Raw genomic sequence first — 21695 nt, forward strand, 5'->3', positions numbered from 1 at the left:
GTACAGTAGAATTTGAAGCACCTTTTCTGCAAAAACATCACTTGTAGTTACTGTCTTGCCATAAAATTTTCCCAAAGGTTTGTAGAACTTTATCAAACTATCACTAACAGGCACATTATTTTGTTTTGCTTTCGAAATAGATGGAAATCGTGTACTGTGTGCTTCAAATATAATTGTGTCTATTCCTGAAAGACACATTATGGACTTAATTCATCAAGAAGTAGTTGAGCAACTAACTTTTTTGCGTGGTATAATATTACTAATTTTTTCACGTGGGTTAATATAACTTACTTTTTTACGTGGTTTAATATAACTTAATATTAATAAATACTTTCCTTATCTTATATCAGCAGTATGTCTCAAATATTCCTTTATCTCTAAATACACAGATAATTTCCTGTCAGGAGGAAAAATAAAAAACAAAAATTCTGAATTCGTATATCTTGTCTGCTTTGATTCAGTAAATCAAATATAGTAAAACGAAAACAATCCTTCTGTTTTGGAAGATTGCTGAGTTTCAATAAATGAACACTTTGTGCTCTGGAAGCATTCTTCAATGCAATAAGTATTACAAGTTTTATAGTTAAGACTTTTATTGATACATCAGAACCTAGTGATAGTGTCTCAATAATCTCAAAACAATAGAAACATCACAAAAATTTACACCATGTTATGTTCAGTTGTCCTTGTACATATTGTACAGTAGTGTCAATGGCTTTTTGTTCGCCTTTTTCACATATGGATTGTTTATAATTAACAGTTTCATTACTTGAACAAACCATGGTAAGTTTGGACAAAGTGGTCCCATCAATAAAACGTCTGCCTTATCTGTTATAAATATAAGATTTTCTTTACACAGCGTTCTATCATGCTGAAAGAAAGAAATATGTAACAGTATGAATATTTTCTCCAATCAAGAGTAAAAGCATAAACAAATTTGATTCTCGATCAGCTTTCCATAAACATAAGTTGGTAATTGAGTATAAAGATGTCAAGCAAATAAATTCATGTCTGGTCTATTCTATAGTGAACATACTTTTAAATATATATATATGTAATTCTCAAATCTATGTCCAGCCTCAAATCTATGTCCTTTCCGCAAATCTATGTCCTTTTTAATATTGCGTCATAGAAGTTCCAAATTTATGTCCTTTGTTGTCTTAAATCTATGTCTTTTATTGTCTCAAATCTATGTCTTTTATTGTCTCAAATCTATGTCTTTTATTGTCTCAAATCTATGTCCTGCATTGTCTCAAATCTATGTCCTTTATCGTAATGTGGTGACGTAAGACATAGCAAGACGTAATCAAGTAAAAAAAATGTGTAGTTTCAATCTTGAAAGTAACATGTATGCTCTTTATGCCAATAATTTGTACACTGAATTATGCTGTGGTTGTTGAATGTTGATGTCATGGTACACAATGGATTTTAAAAAATACATAGATTTGAAACTGGAAAAGTTTCACCAGAAAAAATTTTTTTTTTTAATAATTAAGATAGTGGCACAAAATGTCGTTGTTAAACACAATAAATTATACCCTTAACATTTTATGTGGTATCTTTACATTGAAACATTCAACAAAACGTTTGTGAATAGGTGTATGTGTTTATAGCTTACGATACAGAATAGGTTTGATTCATTGTTGACGGCCGTACATGTATCTTTAGTTGCTTGTATACAGATGTCATTTTGTCTCACGTTGTTTATTAATTTATATTTCAAGACGTAATGAGTAAAGGGAAGTAACGATAATTACTACTGAACAATTAAACAAGGGATCAAAAAAAGCAAACAATTTGAAAACAAAAATCCTATAAGGCCGTACTTATTAGACGGGCATAAATTTGTGCATGGCGAAACACACTGGAAAAAGATTTACGGAAAGGACACAGATTTGAGGCCGTATTTTTTTTAACGGACATAGATTAGCGATTGACGTCACGATGGGGCACAGATTTGAGAAACGGACACAAATTTGAGGCCGTACACAGATCTGAGGCTTACATATATATATTCAGTTGTCATTCTATCTGATCTTTTAAACTTCTTGACTGATAGTCTGATAGCTTGTTGTTCAATTTTCCTTGTATGTGGGTAGCTCTTCACCATAATTAGTTTTCAGTGTACCAAATTCAAAATTTACTAACAATTTGTTTGCACTCAATAGACTTTATACCACCCATACTGGTTATATAGCTTATAGCATTTGTATTGGCTGTAAGTTGTATTACATTTTCAACATTATGTAAATTTTCTTAAATGATTTTAGACAATAATAAACAGCTAATAATTGTAAACAATTAATATGATTATCATGTTCATGTTTGCTTCATCTGCTACCAATTCAAAACTGCTCTGCACCCTAAATAAGTTAGATAAAGGCCATATTTGGACCCGATAATTAAAGTCAATGTTTCAAGATAAAAATGGTTTAAGCTGATGTGTAAAGACTTCTAAGAAAATTAGATAGATTATTTTTGTCCAAGTTTTATATTTTAAAGCGTTGATTTTTACTTCCTAAATAGGCCGCTAATAGAGCTTTTTTGCAAGATTTGACAACATTGTACGGATTTCAACCAAATTATGGCATAGGAAACATAGAGCGCAGGCGTCGATAAACTAAATATTCAAGTCAGACAAACATGTTATGAAAATATCTTATTAGTCGACGCATACGCTCTATGTTTTTAGTTTAAAAAAATAGAAATTAATCCGTTTTCATTGAATTTTCGTGGAAAATCAAAATTAGTGCTCATTGTGAAGTCATGAATTAAACGCAAGTACGTAAAGTTTCAACAAAAATACACATCAATGTTATATTGGTCAATAAATCCTAATTAGAAATTGTAGTTTGAAATAGTTAACATTTTAGGTCCTTACTACTTTTATTCAACTGTCTGAATTGTTACCTATGGGCTAGCTCTACTAAATTTCTTTTTTTGATTTCAGATATTTATTTTAACAACCATGCATTTAAGGTCTTCTTTCATATCTGAAGTTACAAACTCCAATATATATAAAAATAAGAAGATTTGGTATGATTGCCAATGAGACAACTCTCCACAAGATACCAAATGACATAGAAATTAACAACTATAGGTCACCGTATGGCTTTCATCAATGAGCAAAAACCATACCAAATAGTCAGCTATAAAAGGCCCCGAAGTGACAAATGTAAAACAATTCAAACGAAACAACAAACGGCCTAATTAATGTACAAATAATGAACGAAAAACAAATATGATACACAGCAACAAACGACAACTGAATTACAGGCTCCTGACTTGGGACAGACACATACAGAATGTGGCGGGGTTAAACAAGTTTGAAGGCGCCAGCCCTCCCCTTAACCTGGGACAGTGGTGCAACAACACAACACAAAAACACACTATAAAAAACAGCAACAAACACAACTAAGGTACAGGCTCCGGATTTGGGACAGGCACATCTAGAATGTGGCGGAGTTAAACTAGTTTGAAGGCACCAACCCTCCCCTAACCTGGGACAGTTGTGTAACAGTACAACATAAGAACAAACTGTAAAAATCTTTTGAGAAGGGCTCAACTCATCAAATGAATACAAAGCAGAAATACATGTAGCAAAAACACAGAGTGGACGTGGCAGGGTACTCATACATCCCCACAACAAAAAGACACTGCCGTGGCCGGTTACTTGTACATCCCCACAACAAAAAGACACTAAGTACAGATCTGAGAGTACTCGCAGTTACTGACAGCTAGTTCAAAGTCAATAACAACTAATAAAAAAATCATGCATATAAGACTTAAATATCAATCAGTACTTATCCAACATCCAATGGATTTAGTGTAAAGACGTCATTAACACTCAGAGAAAAACTTGACCTTGTCCAATGCCAAGATGCAGTTATCGACAGATTGTAGAGCCATAAATGTGCATATGTATATAAAATGATATTTAGTTTGATTTCAATATACTGATAACAAAAGCAATATTAATACCAATTAAAACAATATTCAAAGATCTTATTATAGTGTTTTGAATTGGTAACCTTTAAGAAAGAGTATATTTAAAGGATCGATAAGTTTACCCGGATCGTATCTAAATTTCTGGGCTCGGTAAACAACATCTCCGTAAAAATTAGGATGTGCTATCTCGTTGAAATTTAGTTTTCTACAGGTACAACCAAACCTTTACTTGCGTAAAAACTCTCTTATTAAAGACGTATACTGTTATTTATATTAAATAATATATATGTACAACTCAATCACGTTGACTTTATGAAAATCTTCGTTAGAGGTAATTCATCGAGACAAACCACGTCAACTCGATAGCCAAGTTAGCAACACATTTAGGTTGCAGTTGCCTAATACTTTCTCATGTGATGACGGAATGTTATGACGAAATAGAATTCATGAGATTTAAAAAAAAAAAGAAGAGGTATCTTAATAATGAAACAGCATTAGTAGTTGTATTTAAGATTTATATATTGCGTGATACATTACAGACAAACATTTATCGTGAAAATGATAATTTGATAAAAGCCGCCAAAATATTTGTAGGTTTTATTGAGAAATACTACAGACGTAAGAAAAATTGCTTGTCTGTATTGTTGATTTTCTCTTGGCCTTTGACTAATAAGTTAATTCTTAAATTGTACTCTTATTATAACATGTTATCTTTATAACAGTTTGCTTTAAGTACACTAATGTTCAATTGCATAAGAGATTGAATCACAAAATTATAGAATATTTTCAAACAGTGGTAGGTGTATACAAACTGCTCTGAGTCCCATAGGTAAATGAAAAAAACAGTCACTGCGAAAATTGAAAACACTAAAACAAATTCAAAGAAAATAATAGCAGACATTAATGCCTATTTAACGTGGACTGAGAGGTCCGTACACATATTATTTGTAACAATTGAGACGGTATCGAAAAATAATCGTTTAGAGTATAGTTAAATTTGTCTTTGTCTTGTCACGAATTCTAATTTTGTAAATATATCTTCCTTTTATTTCAATCGTTGATTATACAGACAATATTATTATTCTGAAAGATTCCAAGACAAACTGTGTTTTGTCAATTTGTTGAAATGGCCATAAGGATAATGTGTTATTCTCGAATCACCGGTTATACAAATGTAGTGCTGCATAAATATTGTTGCATGGATCATCTCACAGTTTTTGCGATTTTCCTAAAACTTTTTGCAATATACGATTTCTTCCAAATTTGCAAGCAATATTTACTCCATCTCTTACAGGAAACAACCCTATTAAACTCGAAAGTATGAGCCGAGTCACGTTGAAATCAGAAATGACAAAGTCCATGGATGAGGCAACAGAATGTGGTCATTCTTTGCATGGAACAAACTTGTCTGCATTAATGACAAATAAACAATACAGCATTGTTGTTGGTATTGAAATCAAAAACTTGACAAATTTTCCTCTGACCAAACCAAAAACGAAGACATATTCAGGATACATGTCAACACCCGCAGTTTCAGTAAGACCTGGACATAAAGAGGCAATGGTAAATACTTATCATTTACTGTTCCGTTTATCTGTATTTGTGCCTTACATTTTTCATATTGTAATAGTGATTTCACAAACAGTGTTAGGTTTCTAACCATTCATTATTGTTTATATTAAAACAAAAACATTAAAATTGAATTATACAAATCATTTAGTCGTGCTGTATTATATATGTGTACAATCAAGTCAGATAATTTCCTCCGACCAGTATGTACATTTACAAATGCTTTATGATATGTAAAAGAATTCGAAGTTCTAATCCAATATAAAAAATATATATATATATATCATGTATCGATATTTAAGATTTTTTTCCTCCGGGAAGCCAATGATTATATGACTGCCAGGTATCATAAAAGACCTTTGACTTTTGTCAAATAGAAGTTCATTGAATGCTCAGTATGTTTCACTTCCTATTCATTCCCTTTCAGCATTTCATATTTTGTAAATTATATCTAGCATCAGAGATATTTTATATAAATAACTACACCATGAATGGGTGCGATGCAAAAATATGTAATAATTCAAAATCATGTAAAACTCCTTCTCGATTGCGTGCAAAAACACCGATTTTTATTAGTGTCGACACCTTTTCCTTCTGTTTCGAAAAAAATGTTTTGTCTTCTATTTAACCGATCAAAGATTTTATTGAGCAAATGTTACAATTCTCATCAAAATGGTAATGATTGCTTATAGATGTTTTTCTACGTCAAAATATGCACTTTTGTGCCAAATCCAATTGAACCCGTTACAATGGCAACGGGGACATAAAATAATTGTCTCTATGTTTCTGTTATGTTTATTAATAACTTTCAACAAATAAAATTTCCTAGCATCACCATTTAAATTTCATGCGGTCAATACAACCCTGTATTAATCATTTAAATATAAAAAAAAAAGATGTGGTATGATTGCCAATGAGACAACTCTCCACAAAAGACCAAAATGACACAAAAATTAACAACTATAGGTCATTGAACGGCCTTCAACAATGACCAAAGCTCATACCGCATAGTCGGCTATAACAGGCCCCGAAATGTCAAAAGGTAAAAAATATTTGAACGAGAAAACTAACGGCTTAATTTATGTACAAAATATTGAACGAAAAACAAATATGTTACACAGAACAAACGACAACCACTAAATTACAGGCTCCTGACATGGGACAGGGACATACAGAATGTGGCGGGGTAAAACTAGTTTGTTGGCGTCAAACCCTCCCCTAACCTAGGACAGTTGTGTAACGACACAACATAAGAACAAACTTTGCAAAGCAATAAACAAAAAACAAATATGAGAACCAGCAAAAAAACGACAACCACTCAATTACAGGCTCCTGACTTCGGACAGGCACATATAGAATGTGGCGGGGTTAAACTAGTTTGAAGGCGCCAACCCTCCCTCTAACCTGGGACAGTGGTGTAACAGTACAACATAAGAATAAACTATACAAATCAGTTAAAAAAAAGCGTAACTCATCAGATGGATAGAAATAGAAATATATCTAAAAAAAAAAAAAAAGAGTGGACCTGGATGGGTACTTATACATCCTTAAAACAATAAGACACTAAAAACAGATCTGAGAGTACTCGCAGTTACTGACAGCTAGTTCAAAGCCAATAACAACTTAAAAAAGAAGTCATGCATCTAAGACTAAGACTAAGGCTATAATGACATAACATATGACAAACACGATATGTGCACAAATACAATTTCAGTATCTCCTAATTACAAAGTTGAAATGGAAAATGTCGATGTTGCTGTACTTCACAAGTGTTTGATACTAAATTAAACATAACTAGCAAGATGGTTCCGGTTTGCTTTTTCCTTTATGCAAATTATTTAAGGACCCCCATTCTAGTGCAATATTCAATCTTATGCAATGCACAAAAAATGTCTAGCCGAGAGAATAAAGGCATCACTTTGAGAATAGTAGGATTTTTCATCAAGATTCAAAATATGTAAATCGTACTTTTCTTGCTACTGTAACTATTTGAATATGAACTTCATTAAATTGATGGGTTGAGTCATTTGAAATCTTTCAGATTGACCCTTTTTGGCGTTATCATTTGAATAGTTTAAATCTTTTATGTTAAAAATACTATGTACTTGCATTTCTAGGAAAGCGTACTTGCCCAATTTGAAGGACTGGCTTCTTGTTTTATTTCAATTTTATCGATAAAATGAAAATCTCAAGATCGCGTAAAAAACACAATGTTTACATGTAAATTTGTTAATAAAGTACCATTGCCAGCTGGACCGTTCTTGTCAAACAGCTTAAGAGGTGGATATTTGGCTTTTCGGGATTTACAAATTCAGAGTTGACGTCCAATCTGAAAAGACATATATCTGAAGTCCAGACTTGAAGTAGATATTTGGACGTGAAACATATTACATTTATTCTTTCGCAAAAAAAGATTTTTTACATGGTTTATCTAAAGTAACCTCTTTAAAATAAAATGGTTTTATTTTTATTTTTATTAAAAAATGCTTAAGTTTATGATGTATAAGGGTCTCCACTTGCTGCTATAAATGACTGAATGTGACAATCGCAAACATTTGAATACTGATGAAAAGTCGTAATTGTTTGTTCTCAAAAGTCTAAATTTCAAGATTTTAAAAGTTGAAATTTTGAGTTAAAGTCGAAATTTCGAGTTTTAAAAAAGCCAAAATTTTGACTTTTTAAAAGTTGCAAGATTTTAAAAGTCAAAATTTCAAGTTAAAGTCAAAATTTCGAGATTTGAAAAGTTAGAATTTCGACTTAAAATGCCATATTTATTTTTACAATGTCCATAATACGCTTCCTTAGTGTACTGTCTTTTTGTCCTTTTCTTTTTTTGCCATGGCGTTATCAGTTTATTTTCGACTTATGAGTTTGAATGTCCCTTTGGTATCATTCACCTGTCTTTCACTCTAATTTAAAGTTTCATGGATTTCCAATTAAGGAAATGTTAATTTAATGTGAAAGTGATTTCAACTTACAAATTAAAGAAAGAAATGATGAGATGCATTATTTTAATTGAGAAACGAATTCAATATTCAATAAATGTTAACTTGCAAAATAAACTAATGACATATCTTCCTTCGCTTGTAAATTTAATTTATGCTAAAAAAATTACTCAAATATTAAGTCTAATTCAATTAGGGTTTGTTCTCATATATCGTTTAATAATCATATTTACTGTTATCATTTGTAAGCTGAACAAAACTATTGTATTAGATTATGTTGCTAGATTGGTGCTTCATTGACGTATAATTGCAACATAGTTTCTCCAATAAAACCTAGAACCTGTATTCAGATACTACAGCTGCCTAATATTATTCATTTAAGTGTACAAATTTATTTCATCAAATGCTTTTCCATTTTCACTGTTTAAAATAAACTTAAAATTCGCCATATATATGAATAATGCATACACTAAAGTCTCAGTATTTATTTAAAATATATTTTATCAACTCTGTGATATTATGGTTATTATTATTAGCAATATGTTTCGTACATTATAATTTAATACGTACCATGAGCTGCGTCTGATAGGAATCGACTTTATGCAAGTGCACGTATACGTGTACATGTATAAGACTTTGATTGATTTGGAACATTGAAATACGAAATAAAAGATGAATTTTGATTTTTGTTGTAGGGTTCTTATAACATCTCAATTTTCAAACAGTTACAGACTTTTCATAGAAATTTTCCAACCAGAAATAGGTAAACAAATGTATTGATATTAATTTGAAAAAGGTCGATTTCTATCCGACGTAGCTCAAAAATAAAAAATATTTGAACGTTGGCCTCAGAGACTCTGAAGGTTGCTTTTCTAAATGCTCAAAATATATCTGACAGAAACGAGTAGTTAATATTGTCATGCTGTCTATTCTGGAATCACCTTAATCTGGTTCCTTCGAGACGGAACGTTTGGAAAGTTAAAAAATGAACAATTGATGTTTCAGTGCATAAACATGAAAGTTGCAACTTTATCTTGTAAACAATGCTTATAAAGACAATCAAAAGGGCATAAAACAAAAGATACAATTCAAAATCATGGACAAACAAGGAAATACTGGTAAAAACAATGAACAAACTTTAAACAATACAAGCCGATGCTGAAATAATATCAGGTGCTCCAGCAGGTTGTATATTAATATAACCAGTTTTGTATTTGACATCCATCATTCAATGGTCAAAACAGATTATACAAACTGAACGAGACTATTGATTGCTAGTCTTGTCGTAAATTGTTTTATTTTTTAGTACAGACACTATTTTGCATTAATATTGCTCTGCATTTGTTCAAAATATTGTCATTTAATCTTCTGAAAGAAACACTCCTCTGGACATTTTTCACTAACTAGTCAGATTGATATACAGCTGCAGCTATATATGATATCATCCTCTGCGCTTTGGGCTGCAGATAATATAGCGGTGAGCCCATTTGATGCTGTAAAATACTTCATTTATCTGACTCGAAGAATTGCAAGATCAAACTAAAGAAGCTAAGCAAAACGCAACATGAAAAGGCTTTAATCGTAAAATGTCGTATCCTGGAATTTGACGACTTAAAGCTCATGATTTCCAACGTCGAAAACCACAATAATACTTTTTAACTGTGTTGGCTGCTGTAGATTCGGTAAGCAAATGAGAAATTAAATTCAAACTAATGAGCAGTGTGACCGGTAGATCAGCTTTCACGGTAAAAAACCCGGCAAAAACATGTAATAAAAATATGAAAATAACGCAAACTGCTTTGAAAAAATGCTGATACATCGAATGAACAAAAATAACTAATACATTTGCACAAATGTCGTTCACCACGCCCACTACTTCATGTAATACACTGGAATTAATATATTAATAAATAAGCATATAACCCAAAAGTCAATTCGCAGATCAAACATATTGAAAGGCAAATCAATATGTCCAAACACCGATGTCTTACCTTAACTAGTAATGTAATTAGATTTGTAAGAAGGTAAATAAACCAAACCAGCCACAAATTTAACAAAACCGACACGGCACCATCAGAGTACAGAAATGGCAAAAATAACAGTTCTATGAGATCTGCATTGTTTCATGTACAAAAACACTTTTACCAGTACACCAACAGGAGGTACAAACCAACTGTTTATACCTGACTAGTCGGGTGAATGCACCAAATCCGATAGAATTGACATTCCGGTGTCTTAAATAGAAAAGTGGTTATTTAAAGTTACGATCACTTGCAAAGCAATTAATTTCATGAAGTCCCAATCGTTAATTTAATACTAAAATATATAGTCACTGACACTCCAATCATCATAATCAGTGATACGGCTAATACAATCTTTTTTTGTGTGTGTTCTTTTGACCTTACCAACAGCTACAGAAATGTTATATCTCAAACAAGTATGATAAATATCATATGAAATGTCTTGTAAATGGCCTTTTATACTGCTTTTTGTTAACGGTATATTCAATAATACTTGTTTCCTAAAACAGTCAATTGTCTAACAAGCTGCCATATTGTCTACCTTTGGTACAAAACCGCTGTTAATTAAATATTGCTTTACTTCTAAGAAATATTAAGACAAATCTGTTTATCAAAGTGTGTACCTAAACTATCGTCGAGATACATCATTTGCTTTCCTTCCCCTCTATTTCTAAATAAATGGTCGAGTAATTAGTGACTATTTAGCACCCAGAACTCAAACCAAAAGGCAAAACAAGAAATTTAAAATATCTTGTTATATTTCCATATTTCCGTGAAAAAAAAACAAGGTATTTATTATGTGGTTCTTACAATGTCATGTCAATAGAATGATATTAGTTTAACTGTGTTTTATTTTTAAAATCTTTGCTAGGGATGTGCATAATAATTGAATTTTGCCATTCGGTATATAACTTTCATATTTGTTTTGATAAAATTATGAATGTGTGAAGGAAGGTTCTCTAAAACGACAAGCTCGGAATTTTGTTAGAAAAATTTTGTATGCATATCCAAGAAGTATTCAAAATCATACAATGATTGGTCATGAATGTTTATTAGATAAAGAAAAAATACACTCAGTTGTTGCGTTTTTATTGGCTTTTAATCACCCTGCGTTTGAAATAGAATTTAAATTCATTTTTCAATTTTGCTATCTGATTGTTTTTAATGCCACATTTCTTTTTATCTATTGCACCTCATTTACTGGCTTTTGGTACTGTAGCTGCAATATTAGTACCACAGATCAAAATCACATGCCTTGTACACGATTGCAAAATTCATTGTATTGAAATGCAATGGGAACTGCAGATACACATCTGCTGTACCCGATAGTAATAGGGTGACTTAATGGCAAATCGGGAACAATTATCCTATTGTATCTGCCGTAGTGATAACCGGTTTTCACATAGTAAAGTTGAACTGTTAAATTCAATGAGTGTTCATTTCACGTAATTGATAAAATGTTCGCCTGTGTCATACGGAATCAAAATCAACAGAGTAATCGACCGGACAGGCAATTAGAAAAATGAAAAATCATTCAAACTTATTCACAACAACATAATTGATGTAGGTTCTAAAGGAATCGGTTTCTGAAAATGAAATGGCAAAAGAAATGATACCTATATTAATGTCATGTTGTTCCCTTTACCACATTATAATGATCCAAGTGATGAAGTGCAGTACAATGGTCAAATAACAATCTTATTCAAAGGTGTCTAGAGTATCGAAATTATCAACTTGGTGTTCATTTGACCAGCAGTAAAACCCTTGACAAAGTTGGGTGTCCGTTTGGCCGTGTGGGATGGACTAATTCACAGCCACGATTTTTGGAAGTGAAGGAACCTTGGTGTAATTTTAAGTGATTATCAATAAATTTATATAAATAATTCTTGGCACATTTAAAAGAGTTCGACCAGACTTGAAGAATATAATGTATTTATTTTAATGTTTTGTAAAAATTGAACTATATATATTTGACTGTAAGTTAGTGTAATTGTGTTTCGGGAAAATTAACGACGAAAGGGTAATTTAACAAATGGGTAGTTTTATTATCTGCAGTTAAAGTTAAACTGTCAGGTGTAATTAAAACAAGTACAATGTCTTGGCTACCCTTCTTTATTCCAACCAAACTCACTAAACTTACTGGGAAAATTAATGCATTTAATAAAATGATAATCGTAAAATTTGTAAGAACATTAGGAATTCATATCTGCCCAAACAGTAACTTCATAACTAAACATGGCGTTATTAATGAACATTTATACCACGATGCGACGCGTTTGTCCAAATATCAAGGAATTAAGGTGCTTGTTGGAAATCTAATAAACACTTTGTTCCCTCGTAGACAATAATGAATCAAGAGAGACAGTACTTACAAATGTACACACAACAATAAAAACTCGTATCAAGGACACACACGTTATAATAACAATTACCAATACAAGAATGTTAACACGAGAAGAACATCAAATACAAGAACTCAAACAGGTGTGATATGGATAGAGACTTGAGTTAAAGTCAGATGACAGTCTTAGCATAAGGCATTGCCTCTGCTCTTGCTAATGAACTAAAGCGATAATAATTTCGATTGATTAAAATTTACTTAAATTTTAGAAGAATAGTATGATGAAGGTGAAATAACTTTGTTCAGATTAATATTGAAGTTATGGACACGTTTTGTTCAAATTATTGGTTTATATTGATATGATTCTATAATTGTTTTGTTTTAGGTTTTTCTGTGGTTATTTTTTTCACAAGGAAAGGATGTATTGACTTTTAAGAAAGAAGAACATACTTTCATTTGATATTTTCCAGTAATATATAACATGTATAAAAGGAATAATTATATATATTTTAGATGATGTAGTAGTTAATATACATGCATGGCCTGTGTAAATATGAGCAATTTGGTCGTTTTATCAATGATCGCTTCTCTACCATTTAAAGAGAGATAACTATTTCTTGGTGTGTTTTCAATCTATCTATCTATCAATTTTTGCTATGAATCTTTATCATGGTTCTGGGTTGATTGTTTATCAATAGGTAACGATCGGTAAACTTCGGCACCAATACCAGAAAGTTTATTTGCAGGTAAAATGTTTGATCAACAATCACAGGATAGACATTTTTTTTTGTCGATTATACTGTATGGATTCGAAATAAATATTTAAAAAAACACGTCCACAGACTGAGGACATAGTTTAATATATATATATATATATGTATGTATTTGTACAATAATGTCCTAAACATAATAATAACCAAAAACTTGTTTCATATGACTTTAATAACCCTTCAAACTACAGAAGTAGAAATTTTCTCCAGAGTTTTATATAATCGTTTAGAAAAATATTTAGAATATAATTAGATTATTTGCAATGAACACATTAGATTGAAAAAATAAGATGTAGAACTAGCTAACACATTTTAACACTTAAAAATATAATTGATAAAGCTTTTAGAAATATTCTAAAAATATTTGACTGTTTCATTGACATTAGAAAAGCTTTTCACAATGTAAACAGAGATGTCATTCTCTGCAAATTTTTTACGTATCTCATAAAGGGCCTTGTTTCACTTTGAATTCAAATATTGACATTTTTTTCTTTTTAATAAACAAACATTCTAATTAGCCCAAGCGTAGCCCGTGCCAGTTAAAGGTTAATTTGATGAAGGTTACAAAGCCGGGCTCCAAAGTTATTGTGAAACTGCCTATTCTAGAGGTGGCATGAATCAGATGTGGATACTAAAAAATTCAAAAGATCTTTTAGAGTACATACAATCTAAGACTCTCTCATCTTGCAATAGTATTAAAACATTTGAATTTTCTACACTTTACACAAGTATTCCCCATTCCAAACTAAAAGACAAATTGAAAGAGTTGATATTACTTTGTTTCATTAAAAAGAATGGCGAACGTAGATACAAGTATCTTGTCTTGGGGAGGGATAAATCCTACTTTGTACAGAATCACTCTGATTCAAACCAAAAATTCCCTGAAACTGACATTATCAAGATGCTTGATTTCTTGATTGACAACATATTTGTTACGTTTGGAGGACGTGTTTTTCAACAGACTGTCGGAATTCCAATGGGAACCAATTGTGCCCCTCTTCTTGCCGACTTGTTTCTTTATTATTATGAGGCTGACTTCATACAGGAACTTCTTAGGAAGAAAGATAAGAAGTTAGCAATGTCCTTTAACTCTACGTTCCGCTATATAGATGATGTTCTCTCACTAAATAATACAAAATTTGGTGACTATGTTGAACGAATCTATCCCATCGAACTAGAGATAAAGGATACTACAGATACAGTTAAGTCTGCCTCATATCTTGACTTACATCTAGAAATTGACAATGAGGGTCGGTTGAAAACAAAACTTTACGACAAAAGAGATGATTTCAGCTTCCCAACTGTGAACTTTCCATTTCTATGTAGCAACATTCCAGCAGCGCCTGCATACGGAGTATATATCTCCCAATTGATACGATATTTCCGGGCTTGTGTTTCCTATCATGATTTCCTTGATAGAGGATTGCTGCTCACAAGGAAGCTATTAAGCCAAGAGTTCCAAATGGTGAAGTTGAAATCATCCATTCGTAAATTTTACGGACGCCATCACGAGTTGGTTGACCGTTATGGAATAACCGTTTCACAGATGATATCGGATATGTTCCTTATGTCGTAACTACAATACCCTTCCCTTTTCCCGAATGTGACGTACCGAATTATACTATTTACCGGATTTGTAATAACATAAGCAACACGACAGGTGCCACATGTGGAGCAGGATCTGCTTACCCTTCCGGAGCACCTGAGATCACCCCCAGTTTTTGATGAGGTTCGTGTTGCTTAGTCTTTCGTTTTCTATGTTGTGTCATCTGTACTATTATTTGTCTGTTTGTCTTTTTATTTTTGGCCATGGCGTTGTCAGTTTGTTTTCGATCTATGAGTTTGACTGTCCCTCTGGTATCTTTCGTCCCTCTCTTACATGAATACGGATTCAAATGAGTTGAATTGTTGACAGCTAATAGCGAAATAACAATTCACAGTTTCGCTTTTATGAATGTGTGAAACTAGAAAAAAAATATTTTGATTTTTCGTCAACTTCGTAGCTAATGCCTCTTTAATGGCATACGTGAGATGTATATTTACAGAAACATCATGAACAATTGCGATTGTGGGTTTTACGTTATTGCTTGATATGGATACCTTTTTTTTTTCTTTTGAATATATCCAATATATATTTCTTCTTTTTGTTCTAAACATAATAATTTTATGGTTATTTCAGGAGAGCTATGTTGTCAAGCATTTTGTGAATGTTACATATTTGGTTTTTTTATTGTTTATTTGTGTTATTTATAGTAGCAATCCAATTGTTTTGATGTTATACTTATACATATCTAATATCTTAGTTATATCTTATAGATCATAGAATAATAAAAATTTAGTAATGCCTATTTGTTTTGTCTTGATTGACAATAATCAAACTTTCTGATAATGTTAGTTGGTCAAGATAAACGCGCAGATTGTGTTAAAGCTGTGTTATTGTCAGGATGTGATTTTTCCTTGAAGTCTTGAATCAGTAAAGATTCTGAAGTTTATATGTTTCCACTTTGTAAGCTTACTTTGTCAATAAATTAGTCTTAAGTAAATGTGTGACTAAACATAGATAAATAGATACCGTATTATTTGATAAATGGATTGTATAAACTGTCGTTCCATAGTTTATGTCACGTCTGTCTTTGTCATACTAGTCGTCCTACCCAGTCACGTTACATGTCATTAATACCCGAAATATATAACTTTACATTACATGTATTATAGGTGTTTGAGACTTCTTTCTCCTAAAGTTTGGTTGTTAACGAGTAATGAAAATATATAATAGAAAACAAATAAAGTATTAACCGCCTTATATATATACCCATCGTATTACGTATATTTTTGTTTAAATCTTGAACATTCTACTCTTTATCAGGATAAGAATTTGTATTTCGGTTCTCTGTTATTACATAATCTAAATAAGAAGATGTGGTATGAGTGCCAATGAGACAACTATCCATCCAAGTCACAATGTGTTAAAAGTAAACAATTATAGGTCAAAGTACGGTAATCAACACGGAGCCTTGGCTCACACCTATAAAGGGTCCTAAAGTGTACAACAATTCAAACAGGAAAACCAACGGTCTTATCTATATAAAAAACGAGACACGAGAAACACTTATGAACCACACCAACACACGACAACCACTGAACAGCAGGCTCCTGACTTAGGTACATAAAACTGCAGACATTGTTTTATATTATAATAATTTGGGTTTTATTTTTTTCAATTGTACCAGTTACAGTATCTGTTTCGTCGTTATCAACGATATCTGTATTTGCACAAAACACCTCTTGTAGCAATTTATTGACAGCCTCAACTCAAAGCACAAACGACTACAGCTAGTTGCTCACACAACAACTAGAGAATTAACTACAACAATTTAGACTTCTATTTCAACTTCGATAGCAGAAACAGTATCAATAAGCTATCAACAGTAGCATACAGAATCAACTCTGTCCTCAACTAGAGTTAGAGTATCAACATTACTTAAAATATCAACAATAACACAGGGAATCATGGTAGACTACATAAGCAGATTTCAAAGTGTAAGGTCACTCACTGGTTTGTTTTCGACTAACACAACTAAATGGGCAAATGCATCATATTTTACTGATGGATCAGCTCATGCTAAATCAGATGTATCTAAACCTTTTGGTCGATGCCACTGCTGGTGGAGTTTTTATTCCCCGAGGATATCACCAGCCCAGTAGTCAGCACTTCTGTGTTGACATGAATTATCATAATTATAAATTAACTGTTTACAAAACTTTGCATTTTTGAAGTACTAAATTAAAAGCTTTTCAAAAGGAATAGATTACCTTAGCTGTATTTGGCAAAACTTTTAGGAATTTTTGGTCCTCAATGCTCTTCAACTTCGTACTTTATTTGGCCTTTTTAACTTTTTTTGTTCGAGCGTCATTGATGAGTCTTTTGAAGACGAAACGCGCGTCTGGCGTCAAAACAAAATTTCAATCCTGGTATTTATGATGAGTTTATTTACAGCTTATTGGTTGCACTTCGTAAATACAGCTGTTTCTCAAACCACGCCTCTTTTGGGGAGATATTTAATATTCATAGGTATGTTAACTTGATAACGTACTGGTTCCCATTGATGATCTCTGTGTTTCATCTCATAGAGACATCACTTGGGAATGTAACCAGTATTGAAAAACATGGTAGCGGCTAAATTTTAATTCTTAGGAGGTCCAAAAATGGAGGTAAGGGTAGTATAGAATTTTAGTATAAGTTTAAACTCTTAGAAGTTCAGGGCATATAAATGTTGAAAATATGCCGCACAGCCCTATATTTTGACCTTTGAATAAAATAGTAGTGCATATAAACTGTCCGTTCTGGGATATTACTTTTCACGAAACTTCATAGTAAAAGTGTCACAATTTTAGCCGCAAAGAGAGTTCCTATGGGAAATTGCATTGTCAGTATTTACAGAATTGCAACCTATATAGGGTCAAAAAATAGAACATACAGAATTTCACAAAATCTGGTTTATCTCAGAGATTTTAAAGAATTTAACTCAAATATGAAGTTTTATAAATATTTCATGAAGATTGAGAAAATCCTGGGCCTTAACTATGATGACTCAGCATAAATTCACAGTTTACACTATGCATGGTTTACTTAAAGCCCTGAATTCAAAATAAATTCATAATATATGCCTATTTGTAATTTAAATTGTTTAGAAGTGCTTATATTTACTCTTCGCAGTAATTGCAACTCATTGATCCTTCCTAAATATTTTTGGTGGGGTGTTTTGTCCTGTCGATAACCCAAAATTAAGCCGTAACGCCTAAATGTGCTTTTTTGTGACCGCGGCATAAAAAAGTACAAGTAGAATTACAAAAAGACCTCAATAAAACTTACAATAGTGTGTTCTATCCTAAATATGTAGTAAATATTCCACATTGCTAGAAACAGGGAAAAAAATTAGGAAATGTGAGGCCCCAGGGGCAAAAAACAGAGAAAAATGCCTACCCCTGAGTCAGAAAACAGATAGTTTAACTTGTAAATGCTATGATTTGTTTATTTTAAAGGTCTTTGGTAAAGTAAACAATAACTGTGCTAGGAAGTTATGCAAAAATCAGATGTAAGCAGTCATTTCAATCAAACTTTTAGTGAATTTATGCACCAGACTGATATCTTCATAAATACAACTTTTGCAAATATGGCTTTGTTTAAACACTTCTAGTTCATATATGAACTAAATTATGTTAGATATATGGTTAGGGATGATACTGTTGTGACAAGAATTCTAAACTGACCATTTGAGGCAGAAATTGTGAACTTTCTTTGACAAATAGGCATACAGTAAGATGTGGACTGCAGACACAGGCAGGATTGGATACTTTGTATAATCTTGAATGTTGGAATGCTTAACTACTAAACAATACATTTATAGTATTCTAAAATGCTTTCAATTTGTTATCAGAATAGTTTCAAACAGGTTTTGGACAGGTCATGTCAGATAACATGCACATAGGGTAAGCTGGCAATAATTAGAGTCTTGTTTTCAAATCTTTAAAAAATTGAAACAGGGGTAGGGATATAAAATTTACTGTAAAAGGAAACTTAGAGTATATGCAGTGATTTCTTTAAGGCTATAATTCTGATAAATAAATATTGTTTTGAGAAAAAATGTTTTTAGAGAGTTTTCTATTTGAATAAATGTTTGTATAGGTTGCACTTTGTAAATACAGCTGTTTCTCAAACCACGCCTCTTTTGGGGAGATATTTAATATTCATAGGTATGTTAATTTGATAACGTACTGGTTCCCATTGATGATCTCTTTGTTTCATCTCATAGAGACATCACTTGGGAATGTAACCAGTATTGAAAAACATGGTAGCGGCTAAATTTTAATTCCTAGGAGGTCCAAAAATGGAGGTAAGGGTAGTATAGAATTTTAGTATAAGTTTAAACTCTTAGAAGTTCAGGGCATATAAATGTTGAAAATATGCCGCACAGCCCTATATTTTGACCTTTGAATAAAATAGTAGTGCATATAAACTGTCCGTTCTGGGATATTACTTTTCACGAAACTTCATAGTAAAAGTGTCACAATTTTAGCCGCAAAGGGAGTTCCTATGGGAAATTGCATTGTCAGTATTTTCAGAATTGCAACCTATACACACTCTACGTTAACGACTACAACTTTCACAGCTTGCAACATTGTTGCTATTATCAATATAGTAATCAATCTTATCAACAATCTTTTATCTAAATTATCAAGACAATGGTTCGAATTATTGTGTCAGAAATTCTTTTTACAAGGGTTTCAAATTTTATTTTTAATCGTAAAGACATCTGTCTACTACAATCATGTGACTGTTGATGACTGTTTGTTCACCTTTAGGTGTGTTTTTTTTTATCTGTTTTTGTCTTTTGGTTCCTGTCTTGTTGATTGATTGATGTGTATTCGAAAGAACTTTTGAATTATATTGTATCCATTCAAGTAAAATTATATTTGAAGTGTATATCATACTATTTAAAGGGGTAATTTTAGTATGGGTGATATTTGTCTCCGAATATTAAGTCCATTGTTTGAATATAAAAAAAAATGTTTTAAGGTGATGGAAAAACACGTAAGAGAGTGAAATAGAACTTTGTTCGTGTAGCTTTTCTTATAAATTCTTGATATTTACAATTCAAATAGACTAAAAGTAGAGATTTTGATGAAAATTGATAAAATTGTGTGGATTTCTACCACATTTAGTCTTAGGAAATATAGACATGATAGAACAGGGGCTTCGACAAACTAAATATTCAAATCAAATATGTAAAATGTTACAAATAGAAATATTTTAATTGAGCACAAGTCAAATTGAATCGTCTCACATTTAATACGTTACATTCGGGCATGTTCACACTATACGGACTTCGTTTACATCCGTGTTCTCCTTGCAAAAAAAAAACTGCTCAGAAAGAGTTACGAGGATCGAAATTAAAGCTACATCAGTTTTACGGTAATCATCATGAATTGGTCGACCGATACGAGTATAGCCGTTTGATCTGTAAATTCACCAACCGTGTCCTATTCGTGCCCTGATTATGCGATTTATTTGCCACTGGCGTTATTAAACAGCCATTTCCATCATGATTATTTACGAATGTATCAATAATATTTATGTCTACGGTTTCAAACCGTAGACATAAATATTATTGATACATTCGTAAATAATCATGCTGTTCCTTACCCAACCCTGCATTCCGGCACTTAGTCTTAGCTTCAATGTAACAATAACTTAGTATGACTGTTTCATTTCAATGTAACCGTAGCCAGTACCAAAACAAAATGAGAAATTAAAATATGCCACAGACATCCATCTTTACAATATAAATATAATAAACAGCTGCGTCATGAGCGCATGATAAGCCCGTCGTCTTTTCAAAGAATAAAGTTCAATAACTTCTCAATGTCATATCTGAAAAAAAAACTCAAGGGAGGTTATCTTAATATATATTAAACCCCATAACTAGTAAACGAAAAATCTCAAATTTATAAAAATCGAAAAGGAGCTTACGTCAATAGATATAAACAATTTACCAAAGTTTCATTAAAACTTCTGAGAGCATTTTTGAGTTATTGTCCGAAAACTGGAAATCCCCCTTTTTTAGTGAATAAAACACCATAACTAGTAAACGAAAAATCTGAAATTTATAAAAATCAAAAAGGAGCTTAATCCAATAGATATAAACAATTCAACAAAGTTCAAGGAAAAGTGCTCAAAGCATTTTTGAGTTAGTTTTCAAAAACTGGAAAATCCCCCTTTTTGTAATAAATAAAACCCCATATCCCAGAAAAGTAAAATTTAAAATTGATAAAATTTGAAAGGGAGCTCATGTTAATATATATAAACAATTCCCCAAAGTTTGAAAATCCCCCTTTTTGTAATAAATAAAACCCAAAAAATTCGGAAACGTCAAATCTAAAATTATAAAAAAAAAACGAAATGGAGCTCACATCAATAGATATAAACAATTCACCAAAGTTTCATGCAAATTGGTTCAAGCGTGTTTGAGTTACATGGTGTAATGTCCGACATGTTGACGGCGGACAGACAGAAGGACAGACGGACGGACGGATGGAAAAG

The 21695-nt window shown here is 32.0% G+C and overlaps 2 protein-coding genes across 4 annotated transcripts in view; both read left to right on the top strand.

Annotated features, from left to right (window-relative positions):
* The window catches only part of LOC127714277 (tereporin-Ca1-like), a 210999-nt gene that overhangs the window by 20308 nt on the left and 168996 nt on the right, over positions 1-21695 (top strand). The gene's annotated exons all lie outside the window — the stretch shown is intronic.
* Positions 1-21695, top strand: part of LOC127714279 (tereporin-Ca1-like) — a 398353-nt gene that overhangs the window by 8092 nt on the left and 368566 nt on the right. For 2 of the 3 annotated variants that reach the window (XM_052220343.1, XM_052220342.1), the window contains exon 3: positions 5243-5511. In XM_052220343.1, the coding sequence (XP_052076303.1) occupies positions 5243-5511 (269 nt within the window). Of the gene's footprint in view, positions 1-5242; positions 5512-9157; positions 9226-21695 lie in introns of all 3 variants that reach the window. The other variant, XM_052220344.1, reaches the window with a different exon arrangement.

This window comes from Mytilus californianus, unplaced genomic scaffold (genome assembly GCF_021869535.1).
Source record: "Mytilus californianus isolate M0D057914Y unplaced genomic scaffold, xbMytCali1.0.p SCAF_9, whole genome shotgun sequence".
Taxonomy (NCBI): domain Eukaryota; kingdom Metazoa; phylum Mollusca; class Bivalvia; order Mytilida; family Mytilidae; genus Mytilus; species Mytilus californianus.